A 19,289-nucleotide genomic window follows, 5' to 3' on the forward strand; every position below is an offset into this window, starting at 1 on the left:
AATAGTGACCAAAGAGCTACTATGCAGTACCTTTCCCAGGAAAGTAAGATGCTGAACAATTAAATGAGCACTTTCTGTTTTCCCAGCACCGCTTTCTCCACTAATGATGATACACTAAACAAACGAGATAACAGTTCATCAAGCGGGAACACTGACATCATATACCATAATTTTTTCATATGTTATTTACTAACATTTCCTTGCTCCTTTGCTTTTGTCCAAAAGTTTCCAAATCGACATTAAAAAATAACTGATTGTAATTAAAAGAAATTGCTCGAAAGCATTTGTAAAACCTACAGTGCTTTATACAAAATAATTTTCATTATTATTCTATCAGTTTTAGGATTGCACGGTACAATGCTTCAACCTATTCAGTCACTTTTCTGGAAGATACCTGGTCTTTGCAGAATGTCACCATGCCTTGGTAAGCTGCATCTGCAGTAGCAAAGATGTGTGGAGGGTTGTCAGCTCGCTTTACGCCATGGTACAGCTTAGAGAACTAAAAGGGGCATAAAAGTATTCATGAAGACTTTTATTTTTATTACGGCTTTGAAGAAATTAACAACCAACAGCTTGGAGAAGACAAAACTCTGCAGCGTCACATAATATCAATATCGGATATCCAGTGAAGAGAAAATTTGAGGAAAAATGCATGCAAAGTTGCTGACTATGCATTAGAGATGTTTAGAGTAATTTAAAAGATTAAAAATAGTTGATTTAAACTGACTGAGCAGAAAATTTGGGGGCCAGATTGTTGCACTAACTAATATGACAATTGCCATAATAGTTGCTGTTACTGTGAATAAAAACAAAATAATAATAATAACAATAACTAGCCCTACAAATAGAGTATCCACTAAAGCAGAACCTGCATCATGACTGGCATCCATTCATCATTTCCACTGTGTTTGTAAAAAAAACACAAAAACTATTTGTGACTGATGTGTTACCGACCTGAGGAGAGTAGATGCTGAGATTCTGGAAAGGATTGAGAGCGATGAGGATGTCACCGACGTAAGTGTACACCTGCAGCTCATCATACCTCTTGTGGAGATGGCTGATGATTGTCTCCTGCAGAAAAGAAAACACACACACACAGCCTAAAATCAACAACTTTTCAGCTTGGGCTCATCAATGCATGACGAGATAAACACATAAAATCCTACCTCGTCTAAGAACTCCAGGTTCACCAGATCATCATCAGGACAGCTCTCTATTATGAGGGTTTTACGAGTATTGATCCGGACGTGCCTGTATGAAGTCAAGGACACGAGATGCCTTTTAAGCCTGTAAAGTGACCACTAAATGAGAAACAGTAGTGTGACTGGCTGAATGTAATACCCAGTCACTTCCATGTTTTTCACGAGGCCCTTTAAGCTTTCCCAGGGGACAAAACTCCTATTATCACAGGATGTGGTTGCACTTTATTCATGTTTTGACCTATCACTCTCCAAAGAGCCCCTGTGGACAGAGGTCAACTAACCTCCAGCTGGCTCCACGAAAACCTCAGGGGAAACCACAGAGTGTGAGAAAGAGAGTAAAACAGAGCGGTGCTTGTGAGTGCCTACTGCTTTGTGTGCTGTATGTGTATATGCACAACACAGAGTGGACATTTTGACATTTCTATAACATGTAATGCATCACAAATCTTAGCATGACTACCAATAATAGTCGCTTAGGACAACATGAATGTAGTCAATTCCACAGAGAAGAGACTGACATCAGCCAAACCTAACAGCCATAAAATTTAGACCATTTTTATCAGCGTAATATGGTTTAGTGGAGTCAAAAATCCCATATACTACCATGAATCCAGACTCCAATAGTTAAGTCTGCATACAAAGCCTTTTACAAGTGAGTAACTACCAGTACTAGCTAGTCAATCTAGCCCTTTGCTGAGCTTAACCCACTTTGTTCCAATTAAGACTTTAGTGTGAAAATCTTGCTGGGAGCCAATTGTAGCAACATCCAGTCAAAGGCCATCTACAGTCTAAAAAGTCAATAAAGTGTCACAAATCTGAGAATAACTGCCAAAAATAGTTGCTTAAGACAGCATAAAAAAATCAAACTTACAATCTTTCTTAAATTTAGGGGGTTATTTAGGGGTTTTTTTCAGCAATCAAATATTTATATTGTGCTAATAATATAAATATTCATTGTCCAGCCTCCTATGATAACCTTTTTATAATACACCAAATCACTGAAGGTTCTATTATGACATCATGTTGCACAGCAACCACACACCATTGGGCTAGAGTGACCCATTTCCTTATCTTCCTATAAGACACTTAAGCTCTGTAATGTTTTAATTTCACAACAGTAACATCTACTTTAGTAAATACCAATACACTCATTTTGTTATGCATCTCCAAATTGTATTTGCATTTCCATATAATAAATTACACTAACTGTCACATTACCTTGTGAAATCAAGGTTTCTGTATTTGTAGACCATATCAAGATTTTAATATTAGAAAAATATTTGTATATTTGTACTTTAAGGCAAAGGCATTTAAAGCTACTAGAATGAGTCTAGCTGGAATATAATTCCAGCATGTTATTTACACGTATAGGTAATTGTGAAATCCTCTTTGACCTTGTGATTTTTATATTTGATTGAACAAAATCTTTCATACCAATTTTTCATTATATATACTTGAATGGGGTGGAAAGTGTGTGGCTGAAAGGGGAAGCAGTGCATTTATATCTAAACAACATCTAACACCCCTAGTTTTTATTTACTTTGGTTTTTTTATTTTTGCTTTTGTAAGTGTGATTAAGTACATCAGTTTATTAGCAGCACGACAGACTAAACAATACTGCAGCATGCACTTCTATAAATAACCAGTAGCTTTGTGGTTGGTACTACAACACAGGGAGCAATATTGCATTTTGGATAGCGTTAACATTTCTTTCACCACTTTTGTTTCCAGAGTTATTAACGTTCCAAACAAGAAGAAAAAAGCAAATACAATTAAAAATGAACTTGACAGATTTTTTCTTTCATTTTTTTTAGAAACCACAATAATAATATTGCCGAATGTACTCAGCGAAATCATATAGTAATACTGAGATAGCCATAACATATCTTAACCTAACCAGCCCAGTATTAGTATCATGACATTTTGACTTGTCTATGCTATTTTTTTTAACATGCAGCTGAAAGCCGTCCCAGTTTTCAAACAATATTAATAAGCATTTAATCAAGTGTCAGGTCAGATAAGTGGGCCATATTTAATTTCACTTCTTTGACTCGTAAGCCTGAAGAGCTTATGATAAAACAGGGTTAAGTAACAGTAACAAGTAATCTCTAAACGTGGACTAGTTAGGTTGCATTGTGCAACCTAATTTTAATGCTTGGTGGTTTGGGGCTTCAACAAAAGCACAAACAATAGTTTTTTTCTTTTCTTTTGTCACATTTGTAACATGCATCCATATTCCATTATAATAAATATACAATCATAAGACTAGCTCGAAATATAAATTCAAGCTTCAGGTTAGGAGCTTTTTCCTCATCTACTTTTTGAATTAATTCTCTATTCTGAATATAGTGTAAATGCAACAGCACAGAAATATGCTCAGTATGTGGTCCCTATAAAGTCAATCCCCGTCATCATGTCCCTTAGAGAAAGACTTGAGACCTCTAGCGTCTCACTCGCTCCTGCTTTGAAGTAAATCACACTATTCCACCTACGGCAGCTACTTTTAAGTTCTCTATGTCTTTATTCTTATCTGGAGTCATTGTTTGCTGATCTGTGGCATGAGAGACTAAACCAGGCGAGCCCAGTTCTCACCCTACAAGCTCCTAATCCCATTATCCACTTTCACTGTGGACAGGAATTCGGGATCAGGCTCAGGCACAGACTCTGCACACTCCCGGGAGTAAACAGAGTTGGCACAACATCAAGACTCTCAGTCAAGGGCAGGTTCAGCAAACTCCTTTATAATGAAGATTAAGCAATGCCAAAGTCAGTATTTCTCCAGTAAACAGGAGACTTTCTGCTCTGTCGCTTGCTGCCATGTGAGTGTCAGGGTGAAGATTTAACTTTCAACATGTGCCTTTTCATATGGCTGCGTTCATTTTTTACACACATAAGGAGGTTGTAAGGTAGTTGCTATTTTAATTAATGAAGGAAATAACTAATTAGCTCATTAAAAGTGAACAGGCTGTAATGCTGCCATGTCACCTATTTCTGGGTGCAAATCTATATTTAATTATTCCATCATTGGGTTAATTGGTTGGAGAAGTGATGTGTACTAAGTACATCCACTGGACTAATTGGGATTTATTAATCTAAGGTTACTCAGCACAATAACTCCTTCTGAATTAGTCATACTGCCCTTACTTCTCTTTAATCACATACTGTAATTTCCATTACTCTGTTTCATCTTCATTTCTGTGCTGGAGTGTAAGAAGATGAGACCCTGCCCCCTACTGGACAGAAAAAATATCAGCACCCAATCCATGCCTATCAGTGAAATAGAGATCTTCAACATCCAAATGAACTAATACAGTTTGCATCTTTACTATTTCATAACAGGGAAATTTAAAACAAAACAAAACATAAGATTTGGGATACTTACTTGGATTTGGTTTTGCAGCCTATTTGTTGCTGCTCTTGGATGAGAGCTGCTAACTGCTGACGGAGAGCTATGTCCTTGCCATGGGCCTGCTTGATGAAGGGGTGCTCCAGAAGGTGGGTCACAGATGGACGTGCCTCAAAATCCTTTATCAGACACCTTAAAGCAACAAAATATCACACAGTTACCTCTAAAACCCTCAGACAGACAAACTGTCCTTCATCAGTCTATAAATCAGAGTGAATTAAACAGTTAAGTGCAGTCACCTGAACATTGCGGGGAGCTGATTTGTCTGGATCAACTGTGAGTGATACTCATACCAGTGCGGTGCCGCTTGCAAGTGTTTTTAAGCGTGGGTCACTAATCGATCCTTCTCCGAGGACCACATGGTCACTATCACCATGGCCCCGAGTCCAAACAAGCCCTGCTGTGGCACAGCGGCAGGTCCTATCTGTGATCTGCAGTGTTTGCCAGCAAGTGATGTTACTTTGTGATACAGGCCTGCCTGCAGCAACCCTTCAGCCACTGATGTCAGTTTGCTGATACGAAGGCTCTTCTAATATTGACTCTTCTGCGCCACACACACACACTGAAACACCCGCAGAACACATTTGGCTTCACCCTCTGACAGTTTTGATATATTGCTAGACTGGAAATCACTACCCGAGTGCCACGATACATCTACCAGACATCCAGATTCGTGCTGTTCGTTTACAGCCAAAGACTTAAAAGACACTGAAATTCTGTTTCTTTTATCAGTTTAGGCTCAGAAAGTTAATTCCATGAATTCATTAGCGTCAGAACATTAAGTGGAGGTTGCTGCTATTAGCAAGGCTGTGCTGCTGGGAGACTGAAAGGCAGGCCACTTTGTCATAGGAGTCAGTTCTTTGGCTGCACAAGTGCAGACACCGGTGATGGATTTATTATCCCCCCCACCCTCCGCCTCAGTTTCCTCCTTCCATACACACACATATACACAACAAGCCTGACAGGACTGTCAGAGGGTTCACAAAAAGCCTGCAAAGCTTGATAACATTGTCCAGCCTCCTCACATTGAACTCTGGTGGGCTTTGTTTGAGGAGATTAACTTTGATATGATATCACACAATCCATTAACCCAGATTACAGAGCTGCAATCCAAAGAGTAGCCAATAAAAACCAGGACAATGACATTGTAAAAAAGTAATATCTGTGCTGATTTAAGGAGAAATATGCCTCCTGACCAATCAAAAACTGAAGTGACATAAAAAAAAATCCAACAGGCCTTTGAGGCAGATGACGTCTGCTTGTTTTTACTCTTTTTTCCACCAATGCAATCAGAAACCATCCCTACACAAATAACCCTCCAAACAAATTGAATTTATTTTCTCATTACAGTTAAGGCCTGCACGCCTCTCTGCAGTAGATATTAGGGTTGTATTTTCTAGGCCTCCACTACAAGCCACCTCTGACATTATTAGCTTTGCACAGTGTAGGAAATGATAAGTTATCTGGCCCTCAGATAGCACTGATAACTCAGGTGAATTAGTTTGTTCCTCTGTGGCAGATTTATACAAAAGAAAGTCAATGAATAGAAAGAGAGGTTGATAGAATCGGGCAATAAAATATCAATTTCAGTTCCCTCTATATTTACATGCACATTCCCCCCTGATGTACAGATCTGTCTCCATATGTTTTACAGTTTCACACACTCATTGCACTACTAAAATAGTAATGCAAAAAAGAAAAGAAAAGAAAAAAGATTTGTCTTATTATTTGTCTTATGTGTGGAGGCACTGACATGGTATTTTTTATTTGTTTATTTGGATTCCCATTAGGGTAAGGGCAGCTGATCATTTAGGGGACTCCATTAAAAACACACATCAACACGCTTCAGAACGACATTAATAAAGCACTAAAAATAATAAAAGCAAACAAAAACAAAACGAAAACAGATTTACGAGAGTCACGTCTAAATTAAATTTCAGAGGTCATGTTTTAGTGACCTCTTCAATTAATTCTGTTTTTTTGTTATCTGTCTGTAGAAAACAGCTCTCATCATAAAATTATCTGAAGGTCCAGCTGACCAGCACTCACTGGGTGTATCACATAATTATGACAAAAACAAGCCCAGCTCTTCTTTCAGTATACTCTGTGCATGAACAGACGACTGGTGATATGTCTGTGAAAGCGTCTGGACTTCTTTAAGTTGCTTGAAGACGTTTCGCCTCTCATCCGAGAAGCTTCTTCAGTTCTAAGGTCAAATGGTGGAGAGTCCCAGATATAAACCTAGTGGGAGTGACCCCCCACAGAGGGACAAAAGGACCCCCTGATGATCCTCTAATCGCCTGAGCCAAGGTGGGAAACTGGGCGTGGGTCCCAATCAGCCAGAGTTTCGGGTGTGTTCATTGTGAAACCTGGCCCCACCTTATCATGCGAATTCCTGAGGTCAGATGGCCCAGGATGTGAGTGGGCCTTAAGGCGTCTGGGAAGGGATCTCAATATGTGAAAACTAATAACTAATGAATTAATAATTATTCAATTAATTATCCACAGTTTTTATTGCTTTGTACATTTGACCTTTTCTTATTTGAAGTTTCCTCTTTTATTTGAGGCAATGTAATGAAAGTATTATATTTAAAATTAGTATTATTATTTTTCCAGGAACATTTAATGTTTAACATTCTTCATGAACATATTTTGAAAGGTAGTATTACTTTATCCAGTAAATGTAAATCTATACAATTTTACAGACTTTTGGTGTATGTCAAGTTCTTCTTGTAAATCTATGGCTTTAATCTCAGACCTTTTTTTGAGATAGGACAGTGGAGAGAAGACTGAAAAGCTGGGAGAGACAACAGACAACACAGTATAAGGCCACGCAGTGGATTCTAACCATGTCCTCTGCAGCAGCCTCACAGCAAACAGTCTGCCTACTGAACCCACTGAGCTTTACCAGCACCCAAGCTGAGAAATTCTCAGAATGATTATCCTCTGAGCTCAGTATTTGTTATAGTATCAATGGCACTAATACGACATAATGTAGATCACCCATAGTTCTGAGATACAGTATTTTTAGGTTGCCTTGGCACTCACAGCATCTTTAAGGTCACCTCAAAGATCTTCAGTGGCATTTAAAAGGTTAATTCATAAGCTACAGCTTGTATTTCAAAGCTGAAGCCCACTGTGGATCATAATCCTGCTGTGAGAGCAGATATTGTCTCAGTTTCACTTTTATGACATAGCAGATAACAGTAAAAATGTTCTGTTCTTGAAATGCTGCTCCTTTTTTCTCCTTAATACCGTTTGTGCTGTGGATAGAAGTCTGAGCTTCTGTCCACAGCACCTTTTTTTTCCCAAATCAATTCCTGTAATGCTTCTATTTGTTTCTTGTCACCATAAATCAGCAAAATCTGTAATTTCCCGCAGGAGGCCCAAATATTAAATGTTTCTTTCTTCACAGCCGTTTCTGTGAAAACGTCCACTTCTCTACAAAATCTTGACTGTAAGATGACAAAGGCTGACAGGCTGAAGTCAGAGGAGACTTACTGGCTGATGAAATGGCTGAAACTCCTGCTCCACTCTTCAGGATGTCGTAATGTGGGTGAGGGATTTCTGAAACACAAATCAAAACAACATTTAAAAAAAAAACAAAAGCTAAGGAGATATTAAAGGAAATTCGCATTAAATGATTATTGCTGTAAATGACCAAGATTGTCAGCATGTCTCCTGAATCATTTGACAAATGACGGCTGACAGTTAGAGTGCGACCATGAGACTCCTCTGAGAGTCTGATGGTCCGAGGACAAGCTGATCGGGGTCCAGGTCTGTGGCAGCCAGAGAAAAAGTGACAAATGATAACTGCTCCTCCACTGTCTGGCAGGAAGCATCTGCCATTGGGAGCCAAAATTATGGGAGCTAGTTATACCTCTGTCAGCAGCATTTACGGAGGCCATCCATAATGAGCCTAACACTTTTCAAGTGTGCACGATGACAGGAAGCAGGTCTGTATGAGGAGCCAAGGCTGGAAAGAGCCTGAGTACAGTCATCTTCACCAGGAGCCGTCAGCCTGACAGCCGGAGGCCGAGCTTTCTGTCACTGTCAGGCAAACAGTGACACACCTGGTCAATGCATTTACTGACTGTGTTAATTAGATCGCACATGCTGCTCTAGAAAGCTGCCAGACAAGCAGAGCAAAGAGGGAAAAACACAGTTTGAATTAAAAATGAAAACAGTTTAGTTTATGAAAAACACGGCATATGTTTAATATCTTTTTTTAAAGATACAAGGGCAAGGGGGGTGTTAGGGCACAAAATCTGTCATTTTCTACAGCACTAAGTTAGTCGAGTCTTTGATAAGAATTCAGACAGGCAATCCTTTCCAAAGTGCAGATCAAAGCCAGTAACTGACTGCCTCAATGCAACCTCTAATATGAGCCCGAAGACACGTTCTCGCCTTGACGTCGTACCATACTGCTTATACGTTACGTAGTCAATATAGCAGCGCACTGCTGATAACACTGTCAAGAGCACTCATTGTGCTTAGTGAACTCAGGCCGCATTTTTTCCTTCAGTTTTTGCGAGTACTGCCAGCTAATGTTGTAAACAAGAATGGCTTATTCAAATTTTGGACCAGGCAGAGCTCGTACTGTCAGGCTCGAGTCACTGTGGATCGAGGTGTCAACAACCCCTGACAGCTGTAGCAAGACAAAAATAAAGTCAGTAAAATGTCTGAATATGATACTAGATATGTGTAATTTTTAAGTCCTGTATTTACCATAGGACATAAAATATTACAATTTATATTCAAGGAGAAACTTAAGAAGTACTTCAAGCCTCTCCATAGTCTATTCTCCAGCCTGGACACACAATGCAGACATTGCAAACAGCACGTGTGATTACAGTCAACATCGTCATTATAAAACCTGACCGTTCTTCAGCATCTGAAACAAGCAGTGACATCCTTTAAATTTCACAAATCAACTAAAGCCACACTTAAGGTTTCAGTACCTTACACACTGCTGTTGTATTCTCCAGCTTGCATTAAGCAGAGACACAGTGGCCTTTATATAAGCTTAACAGAGAAGGAGTACCAGGGCCCCAAATAAAGACTTAGTCAGCGAATGGAGCACATACTTAAAATTTTGGCTCATCCATCACTGCCGCCACAGCACCAGTACTTCTTTGAGCATACATGCATGAACACTGAGAAACTACAGCTACATTTATCATGTCCTTGGTAGCTACATCACCAGTGCCTCCAGTCCAGGACAGCACACAGAGACGGTAAGATAACTGCATCAAAGGTGGAGATATGAGAAGCCTTTAATCGTGATTGGAAAGTCATCCAACCAGACAGTGATTTCCTGTCAGGGATCGTCAGTGTCAGATAATGGGAAATTTGGAACATTAAGTGTACAATTACTTCACTACACTGACTTTTTTTCCTACATAAAATGCCAATATAGAAAAATCAAGGCGATGTGGCAGGTTTTTTACAGTAACAATGAGCGATTTGATAAAACATCAGTGGGGTACACGGTTTCAAAATTCAGCATTATTTCTGCCATTCATCTGTGACAGAAAATGTGGCAGGTTTCCAACCCTGATCATCCACAAAAATATTTCATTTTTGCTGGTGGATGAGGGATTTTGAGCCAAGAAAGCAACTAAGGATGGATGCGTTTTCTCTCAGTCTTAGCTCCATAACCTGTTAAATGTTCATCAGCAGTTATTGCAATAAAAAAATAGCATTTAAAACAAAGCCTAAAAACAGCCTTAGGCACAGATCATTGTCATAACAAGCTACGAGGCAGCCAAAGTCTGGACCTTTTAAATAATACAGTAGAAATTTGTACAAATCACTTGGACAGTCTGACAACCTAGACGGCTTTTATTTTGAAAAGACTTTAGGAAAAATTGGAGAATTGTTGGCCTCTGTTTTGGCGTTTAGGAGGTCAGCTCAATGCATAACTCATGAGGAATCCTAATTGGTGAACCAGAGGCACAGCGAGCCATTGAGTAAGCAATTTTCTCCCTTGTGCTATTTTAATTTCAGGGGAAGGAATAATCTGTATTTTGACATTTTGTTTTATTTCATTGTTTTATACAAACAACACTCTGCGTTCATATTTTTATAGACACTGTTGCTCCTGCAAAAGAGGGAAGCTGTACAAAATAAAATCCTTTATAGCTTTCAAAATTTCTGGGTTTGATTGTGTTGCAGCTTTAGGACCTAGTCTCTACAGAAGAATGGCCTTTTCTACTGGGGCACAGTTTGAGGAATAAGGAACCTCACTAATTTCTAACCACTGGTTGCAGCACAGGGCACATACATGCTAACATTTCTATATCCACCAGCAACCTTCAGGACTGAAAAATGAAGCCAAGCTAAAGTGCCAAAGCTGCAGTTCCTTCAATGGCCACTCGAGGCAGGCTGCAAACACGAGTCAATCCCCATACACTCCTGTGCTAGAAGACCAGAATTCAGCAATTTCCCATAATACTGCAAAAAACAATAAGTTATTCTTTAATGGAGAATTTCTCAAAGATTGTTTGGTGGACTCTGCCGTCCTTATAGTCTCTGAGAAAAAAGAAGCAGTGAACCGTGACAAGATGGATCGAGGACATTGCGGGAAATCTGTCAAGAGTAGCTGTGAGACAGGCTGAATGCATGACTCAAATGCATGACTCTTGAGACAAGGCTAAAGCTTAAAGAGTGGCTTTAATGGAGAAATCGCTACAAAAAATTACAATATGAAACTCGGATAACTCTGGAACCAGGAAGTAATCTATATAGCAGGGATGGGATCCATAACACTCGTGAACATGGCCATAAACAAAGTGTGCAATTCTGACTTTTCTCCCTGGCTCTGGACGAGAGCTGTTATGTCCATGGCATATGCCAACTACTAATCTGTGTACATGAGGTTACAGAGGAGATGGCAGCATGCAATCAGTGAAAGGGACCACAACAGAGAGTGATTTGTTCACACAGGTAAATGTATGCTTGGATAGGCGGAGGCTAAAATGGGAAAAAATGGGAATATTGATTAATTAGCTGTTGGGGTTTTACTCTACCTAGTCCACATTTTTATAGATATACTGGTAACCTGTCCAGAGTGTACCCCACCTCTTGCCCTATGACAGCTACAATAACCTCCATCTCCCTTGAACATTTACAAAAAAAATAAAACTAATATTGAGTTCAACTTATTGCTGCCGCCAACCACAACAGTTCCAGTTCCTCATGTGGACCTCTCGTCTCTATCTGTGGTGGCTTTCAAAGTTTGTTTTTTTAAATTAATATTTGGCAAATAACCAGGTTTATGCTGCACTTTTGGTGAGTAAAATAGCGATAGTAATACTAGTATTAATATCCTGCTTTATTAGCAGGTGTCTGTTTCTGTGCGCTCCACCCATGCAGCTTATGAATGCAGCTTCTTGATCGAGCTTGCTAGCATCAGCTGCTGAATTAGCACTCCATCCTCTGGTCTAAATACGGCAGTGTTTGCCATATTTAGACGACCAGCATGGTGGCAGAAAAAAGCGCTGACACCAAGGCTTCAAAATATGGTGTCCTGAAAGCAATAGGGGACACCACTTCTGTTGACATCTGTTCTGCTGCACACACTATAATACAAAACAGCACACAAGTCTGGATATCTTTCCTTCAGCTGAATGATTGTGTTAGCCTTTGTTGCCTCTGACAAGCCATCACTTACTTTTATTCTGCTTGTCCTGGTCTTACTCAGACACATACATGTACTATCTAATACGTAGCTAATATCGACAGGGGTAACGCTGAATAAACACAACCTTGGACATCTTTGCCAGCCGCCTCTAAGCTTTACAAAGTATTTTACACACACTTTGGTTTGACTTTACATGGAAACTGTGAGGCTGTGTGGCAACGAGAGCACTGGCTCAAGCAATTAACCTTTCCGCATATTAAATATCAGACACCATCTTCGTCTTGAGTATCTATAATTAGTTTTGCAGTTGATTTTACAGCTTTGTCCTCTGACATGCTCCATTACCTTCATTCATGGTCACCATGATCATCATACATCTGTCATACGCACTCAAAACAGCAGGTAATAGTTAAAAAAGCATCATGGACACCTTGGGTTCAATTTAGAAATTAAGCAACAAGCATATGCATGCTTCAACAGGGTGTCACAACTCATCAAGTGTGTGATTTTTCTGTCGCACAAACAGACCATTTACCAAGGTGCCCCTAATTCATCGAGCTCATCAGTGTCCTCTCTGACAGCTGTCAGTGCTTCTCTTATCATCCATGGTAGCCTGCTGGGATGAGAATCATTTCCACCAAAAGCACGGCCAAAGCGGTGACATAATGGCTATCTGCTGCTGGGCTCAGGAGTGGCCCCACACATGGGCAATTAAATCCACAGCTTGACTCGAGAGACTGTCCAGCAAACAGCATAGGAAAGCAAGGAATGTGATCCACAACTGTCCATATTTGTCTTCCTTTTTACTATCTGGATGTGTTTCAGCTGAGAAAGAATGACTAAGTGGATAATACAGAAAAGATTAACTACCCGACAGTGAAACCTTTAGCCTGGAAACACATTACTACGTGCAACTGTAAAATACCAGAGAGATGAAAATGCTCATTACATGTTTTAGCGCTTACACAGGTTTCATAAAACATGCACCACTCAAGGACAATACTCCAGGTAGAGGCTCCTCTAGTAATAGTTTGTGATGTATTAAATTGAGAAGGAAAAAAAATTTGTGGATTGATCGAAACCTGTGACGATGAATCTCTTGGATTTCCTCATGAATCACTCTCACTGCCACCGAAGACCCAAAGGTGAAACTCATCTCCTTATTCACAAAGTCATAAAAGGTTTTTCTCATGATTTTGCCTGCGCCGCTGCAGCAATGGGGGAAAACATATTTAAGATAAATGACATGTTAACAGAATCATTTCATGGTTCGACACATTCATGGTGATTTATAACAACTTCTAAACCTTTAAGGTCCCGTTTTACACTAAAAAGCTAAAATACACATTTTGATTGGAAAAAAGATGACGAAATGTCACTGAAGTATTTGTTTCCAATTCTATCATCATCAGAGTTATTCATAAAGGGCGAAAGGTCAAAGAAACCTCAAGGAATGATTGAAAACTGTCTGGTGAAATGGAAATGTCTAATATTATGGCTGGTGATTAATAGGGAAGTATGACTGCAACTTGTTTCTTTATATTTTGCCTCCAAGAAGCCAGACTTTCTTTTAATTTTTGTGGTCTTGACTAACAGTCCCGGCTTTGTGAAGGTCTTTAAAACGTTTCTTTGGACACTGGGTGCTTTTATATTCATTTTCAGTCCAGTTCAGTTGTGGTACCTCATCATTTTTTAGAGGACTTTTGGGATTTCTTTTGCTAAGCTACTTAACACTGACCTCTGAATCATACATGCATCTGAAAGGCGCTTAACTCAAGGGATGAACCAGTGTCGCATCTACACATAACATTTTAAAGTGCATCTTTAGGCCCTTTACCAGCAGCCTGTCACAAAAACACATATTTTGTTTCCATGTCTTTAGCTGAATTGACAAAATATGCCAAAGATGGCACAGTTTGACAGGCCCAAAATAAAGTTTTTGCACTATCGAGGTGATTCCCAAAGAGACATTATCCTAAAATGTATAACAGCATGTTGTGCAGTGTGTCCTTACAAATATTAGGAAACTGAGGGATAAAAGACGAAATGGCAGGCCTAAAAAACATCTACAGCAGATGAACAGCATCTGAAAGTCGTGTCTTTAAAAAATAGGGAAGAATTTGACATTTCTGTCTCAAATTCTCATCTATATGTATATATATGTATGTATAGGTGAGAGGTACAACAGTGAGTGTCTACAGCCGTCTGTAAAACATCACGGAGACTGGTTTATGATTTGCAACGGATTTATTTTTCAGCCTGACAATGATCCCAAACACACTGCCAGTGCAGTAGAAGCAAACATTAATAGAAAAGCACACAGTGGGACACTATCAGTCATGGATTGGCCTCCTCAGAGCCCAAACCTCAACATTATTGAAGCAAAAGGCAGCTGACATCCAAAGAAGAGCTTTGAATATCATTCAAGAAGCCTGGAAAACTATTCCTGAAGACTGCTCTAAGAAAATGCAATCATACCAAGTGTTGACAATCAAACTTGGAATTGTACAAACTCTGTTTTTGCCTTACTTATTTTTTGCACATTTCAATAAATAATTGCATTTATTTCCGTGCAAAACATAAAGACATGAATGATGAATCCTCCAAACTCGATCCCGAAGCGAGAAAAAGAGTTACAAATGTGTTACAGAGTCAAAGCCTGACAAAATCTTCACCCATGCGCTCTGCCATCAGCTGTAATTTCTCGTATAATTATTTTACATTCTGGTTAAAATTTGGTGCTGATGAAATGCTGCGTTAGCTCCCATAATTCCTGCTACACAAGGCCTGCTCCCGAGTCTTGGCAGGGAGGAGATAATATTGTGACTGGGAGGAGGTGACAGCCTCATCTCAATGTGAATGGAGCTAATCACCAATGCAAATTGCAATCAGAAGGGGCATATCTCTACCTAACTGAGAGATAATTGCGCGATTGTACTGATAACAAAAGGTCAACTGCGTGTAGCCACTAAGCTCTCAGATGATCATCAGACACACACGGTTTCCAGCAGTGAATATTTTTACAGATTCAATCACTGCATTAATTTTAAGGCCAAACACTTCTACGTTTCTGATGATGGAGATTTTAAACACTGATTATTCAGCAGATGCGTCCTTTCAGATAGCAAAGACGAAAATGCAGCGGCAACTGGGAGAGTGAAGCAGAGCCTACCGATTCAGCTTTTTATTTTCTAAATTCAGCACAAAATCAGTTGTCAGAGAAGCCGCAGTGATTTTTACCTTTTATCCATTTGATCATAAATTTCAGTTCAGAATTTTCCTCCTGACAGTAAGGAAAGGGGTTTTTTTATGTCCCTGTGGCAGCTGCCTCCAGCTGTGTGGCAGGAGCGCCCTCTACTGGACTCACCGTGGGATCTTGAAAAGGGCTTTTACTGGATGCATCTCAGCCAGAGGGGGATCTCCGTCTGCCAGCTCGATGGCTGTGATGCCGAGAGACCACACATCGCAGCGGGCATCATAGGAGTAGTCGTACTGCTGTTCACAGGCTATGACCTGGAAACAATTCACAGGGTCCATTTTAGACAGTCACCGAGTGGAAAGTCCGTTTAAGAGGGGTGAGATTAATTTTGTTTGATTTTTAGGGTATTAAATTCAGATTAATGATTCAAACAAAATTACTTTAAAAAAAAAAAAAAAAAAAGCATTGTGAACCTGAAAAAATCCTCTTAATGCCAAAAACAGTCAGCCAAGCTCATTCACAGCCCATTTAAAAACAAGCACTGAAAGGCAGGTCAGTGCAGTAGCTCCGGGTACGAGCTTCTCTTTGCCACAGTCAATAATTATAACTGGCACTACATTTTACAGCTGAGTTTATTCTAATTGCCCCCGAGGTCCCTCCCTACCAGCTCAATCACCGCACCTCATTTCTGCCAAAAGAGTAAGCCGAGGGGCCACAGACTCCCAGCTATTAACCTTGAGGCGACCTCAAGAGCTGCACCCGTGGAGAGGAATACACAATGACACATGGGAGGGAGAGTCACACGGAAATAACTGAGGCGCTCTGTTTAACAGCTACATCACACTGTACATGTATATAAAAAGAATCCATTAGCCACTAAAACACGTGTGCATGTTTTACTGCTGCATTACCAGACATGAACATGCGTGTGCAGCCCTTAGACTCTGACCTCAGGAGCCATCCAAAACGGTGTCCCGACTGACGTGTTCCTCCGCAGTCGTGCGCTCGTCAGTTGAGCTGAAACACCTACCAAAAAAAATGGAAATGGAAAAAGAATCGCAAAATTCGATCTTACTTCATTAGCGTGAATATTTCTTGGGATAAATTACAGCAGACAGTAAATGTTTGAACTAATCAATAAATCCTGGCATATAATTTAGTGTGGCAACCTGCCAAGCAGCAATAATAATGGGCTATAATCATTTCAAATTATGTAGGACAGATTTTTATCAGCGTGCGTCCACTTCATCTCCATGACACAGGGGACATAAACATGCCTGGGGGTGACTCAAAGTCATTTGCCATAGCAGCTTTCTTTTAATATGCAAAGGATCAAATAATGCAATTTAAATGAGCAATAATAGCTTCGGGCTAAGGCTACGGTCCATGAATTAAAAGACGTTATGGTGAGCATGGGACTAAAGTGTGGGTTAAATGATTTATCCTGCGCTTGTGTTTGCCTTCACAAACAATGTTGCTGACACTTCCAAAAGATCACTCACAAAAAAAAAGAGTCATTTATCTATAACAGCGCACTTCAGAGAAAAGATTGGAGCGGCTAAATTGCCTCTTTCAAAGATCATTACCAAAGTCAACCAGTTTGACTCCTCCCTCAGTTGTCAGGAGGATGTTGTTGCCTTTGACGTCACGATGGATAATCCGGTTGTTGTGCAAATGCTGGAGACCCTTTTAAATTAGAGGACAGATAATGCAAGGTGCTGCTGAGCATGAATCACGACACACAATTAGTCATTTGCGTAAAAAAAAAAAAAAATCTGCATATGATGCATTAAAAGTTGAGCTGTACAAACTACATAAAAGAACTCCCACAGCTGTTCGTAAGGAGAGACATTCATAACTGCTTGTCACACTTCCCCAGCTGAAAATAAATCCTCAGCCAGCTCTCTGCATGTTGGTGTCCCACCTCCTCCCCCTGCATTTGCAGCTTTGCAGAGGGCCATCTTACCAAGAGGGCACTGCATAAGATGTATGCGATAACAGGCTCCTGCAGACGCTGGCCACGCATCAGCAGGCCTTTGATGAGTTCTGTGACAGAGCCGCCGTTGCACAGCTGGGAGGGAGACAGAGAAACTCCAGTGACTCGTCCATCACTCACCACTCCAGATTATGATTCATGGAAAGAGCTAGCCCACACACACAAGTTAGAGAAAGCAGAGCAGCACAATAGCATTGATATTCGTGTAGGTGGTGTTTCCTGGCTAACTGAGACCCAGATCAATGCTTTCTTATATACAGAAGAGCGACAAATTAAAGGGTAAACCAACATAAAGTGTCTCAGTATGGTGTTATTGTGTTTGGTCAGTACTTGGTCAGAGAGCAGCTTCAATATGCAAAGATTCTTCATGTCTGTGAATCAGCTAACCTAACACATCACTCCAAAACGTCTCAGAGCATTCAAACAGGTTAAGAACTGGTGACTTCTAATCAAACCAGTCACTGTGATCCTGATCCTGAAAAGCTGTAAAGCTGATAACTCAGAACACTTTATATTGATTTGCACTGACCTTCTGACTAAAGGCAAAAGCTATCCCAGCAAAATGTCTCTGCTGGCATAACTAATTCCCAGGTTTCTCAGACTGTGAGCCACAGTGGATTAATGTTTTTCCTTTAATTTGTCACCGGTCTATGTGAAAAAGGATTTAAGAGTTTTAAACTTCATTTTTTAAATAGGGGTTTTATTTACTTGAGCCATTTGATTATGAAATTGTGACGAAATACAGGAAAAAGACACTCCAGGTAACAGATTGTTTGGTATCACAATCATTGCACTAACTGTGCATACACGCATGGTTAATTTGAAGCTTGGAATAACCCTGGCATTTCCCACCAACCTCACACTGTGTATCCCTCAGGCCTAATAACGTGTTTTTCTCTCAATTTCTTTGTTTCTGAAACTTGTAATGCTATTATTGACTAGCACGCTTCTTCCTTTCTGCCGTTTTGTTGACTGTCAGAGACATGGGTGGTCTTTGAGGTAAATGACAGCTTTATCCACCATTATTATGGCCGAACTGAAGAGTACACCTGACACACAAATGGCCCATTTCCCACTGAGCCAAAGCAGACATAAAGCATTAGCAAAAGCTTCCAAGTGGTATAAACCTGGTAATAAAACCAAAATGTGTTGTTTCTTTCTACACTGTTGTTTGCAGGGATTTAAATGATAGTGACAGAATATCATCTTTACCGAGTTTTAAAGGGGCTGAGAGCCAGATTTAGACAGCTTCAGACAGAGCCAGGCTAGCTGTTTCTTTTGTTATGCTAAGCTAACTGGCTATGGTGTAGATTCATATTTAACCTACAAACATAAGGATCTAACTCTTATGGCTCAATCACACTAGAGTAAAAACTAGACAGCAACCTCCTTGCAACTATGAAAAATTTGGTGATTGCACTGAATTTGTTTGCTATAAGCAACAGACTGCAAGGAGACTAGCTGTTGATCACAAAGCGATTGCACAAGTTGCTCGACGGGAGGCAACCTATTTCCTAACAATCGCAGTCTGACTCAGAAAGACTGCAGTCAGCCAGTTTCTAAATAAGTGCCAACACATTACATTTAATCTTAGCCTGTCAGGGCCAATGAGATCACATACTGATAACAGACTGACAGAGTGACTGTTTTAATGGCTGTCTTGAAACACCAACGTCACTTTGAAGACAGCAACTAACTGTGTGCTGTGGCAGACCTGGTCCCTGTCTTCAGTTTCTTCAGATTGCCAGTTTATAGAACATGGTCGCAATAATTTTCCCAACCACAGTTGCATTAATGAGAACTGACAATAAGCCCTTCATAAAGTATGAAAAGTGTAACAC

The 19,289-nt window shown here is 40.0% G+C and overlaps 1 protein-coding gene across 2 annotated transcripts in view; it reads right to left on the minus strand.

The window, feature by feature from the left end:
• The window catches only part of myo3b (myosin IIIB), a 62,021-nt gene that overhangs the window by 34,152 nt on the left and 8,580 nt on the right, over positions 1–19,289 (minus strand). For both annotated transcript variants that reach the window (XM_085374044.1, XM_085374043.1), the window contains 10 exons: positions 17,419–17,523; positions 17,039–17,138; positions 16,402–16,478; positions 15,621–15,766; positions 8,110–8,175; positions 4,585–4,740; positions 1,167–1,251; positions 955–1,071; positions 395–499; positions 31–114 (listed from right to left, as the gene is read on the minus strand). In XM_085374044.1, coding sequence (XP_085230170.1) covers positions 31–114; positions 395–499; positions 955–1,071; positions 1,167–1,251; positions 4,585–4,740; positions 8,110–8,175; positions 15,621–15,766; positions 16,402–16,478; positions 17,039–17,138; positions 17,419–17,523 — 1,041 coding nt within the window. The remainder of the gene's footprint in view (positions 1–30; positions 115–394; positions 500–954; positions 1,072–1,166; positions 1,252–4,584; positions 4,741–8,109; positions 8,176–15,620; positions 15,767–16,401; positions 16,479–17,038; positions 17,139–17,418; positions 17,524–19,289) is intronic.

This window comes from Diplotaxodon limnothrissa, linkage group LG16 (assembly GCF_057381915.1).
Source record: "Diplotaxodon limnothrissa isolate DT_005_m linkage group LG16, D_limnothrissa_male_GT1.1, whole genome shotgun sequence".
Taxonomy (NCBI): domain Eukaryota; kingdom Metazoa; phylum Chordata; class Actinopteri; order Cichliformes; family Cichlidae; genus Diplotaxodon; species Diplotaxodon limnothrissa.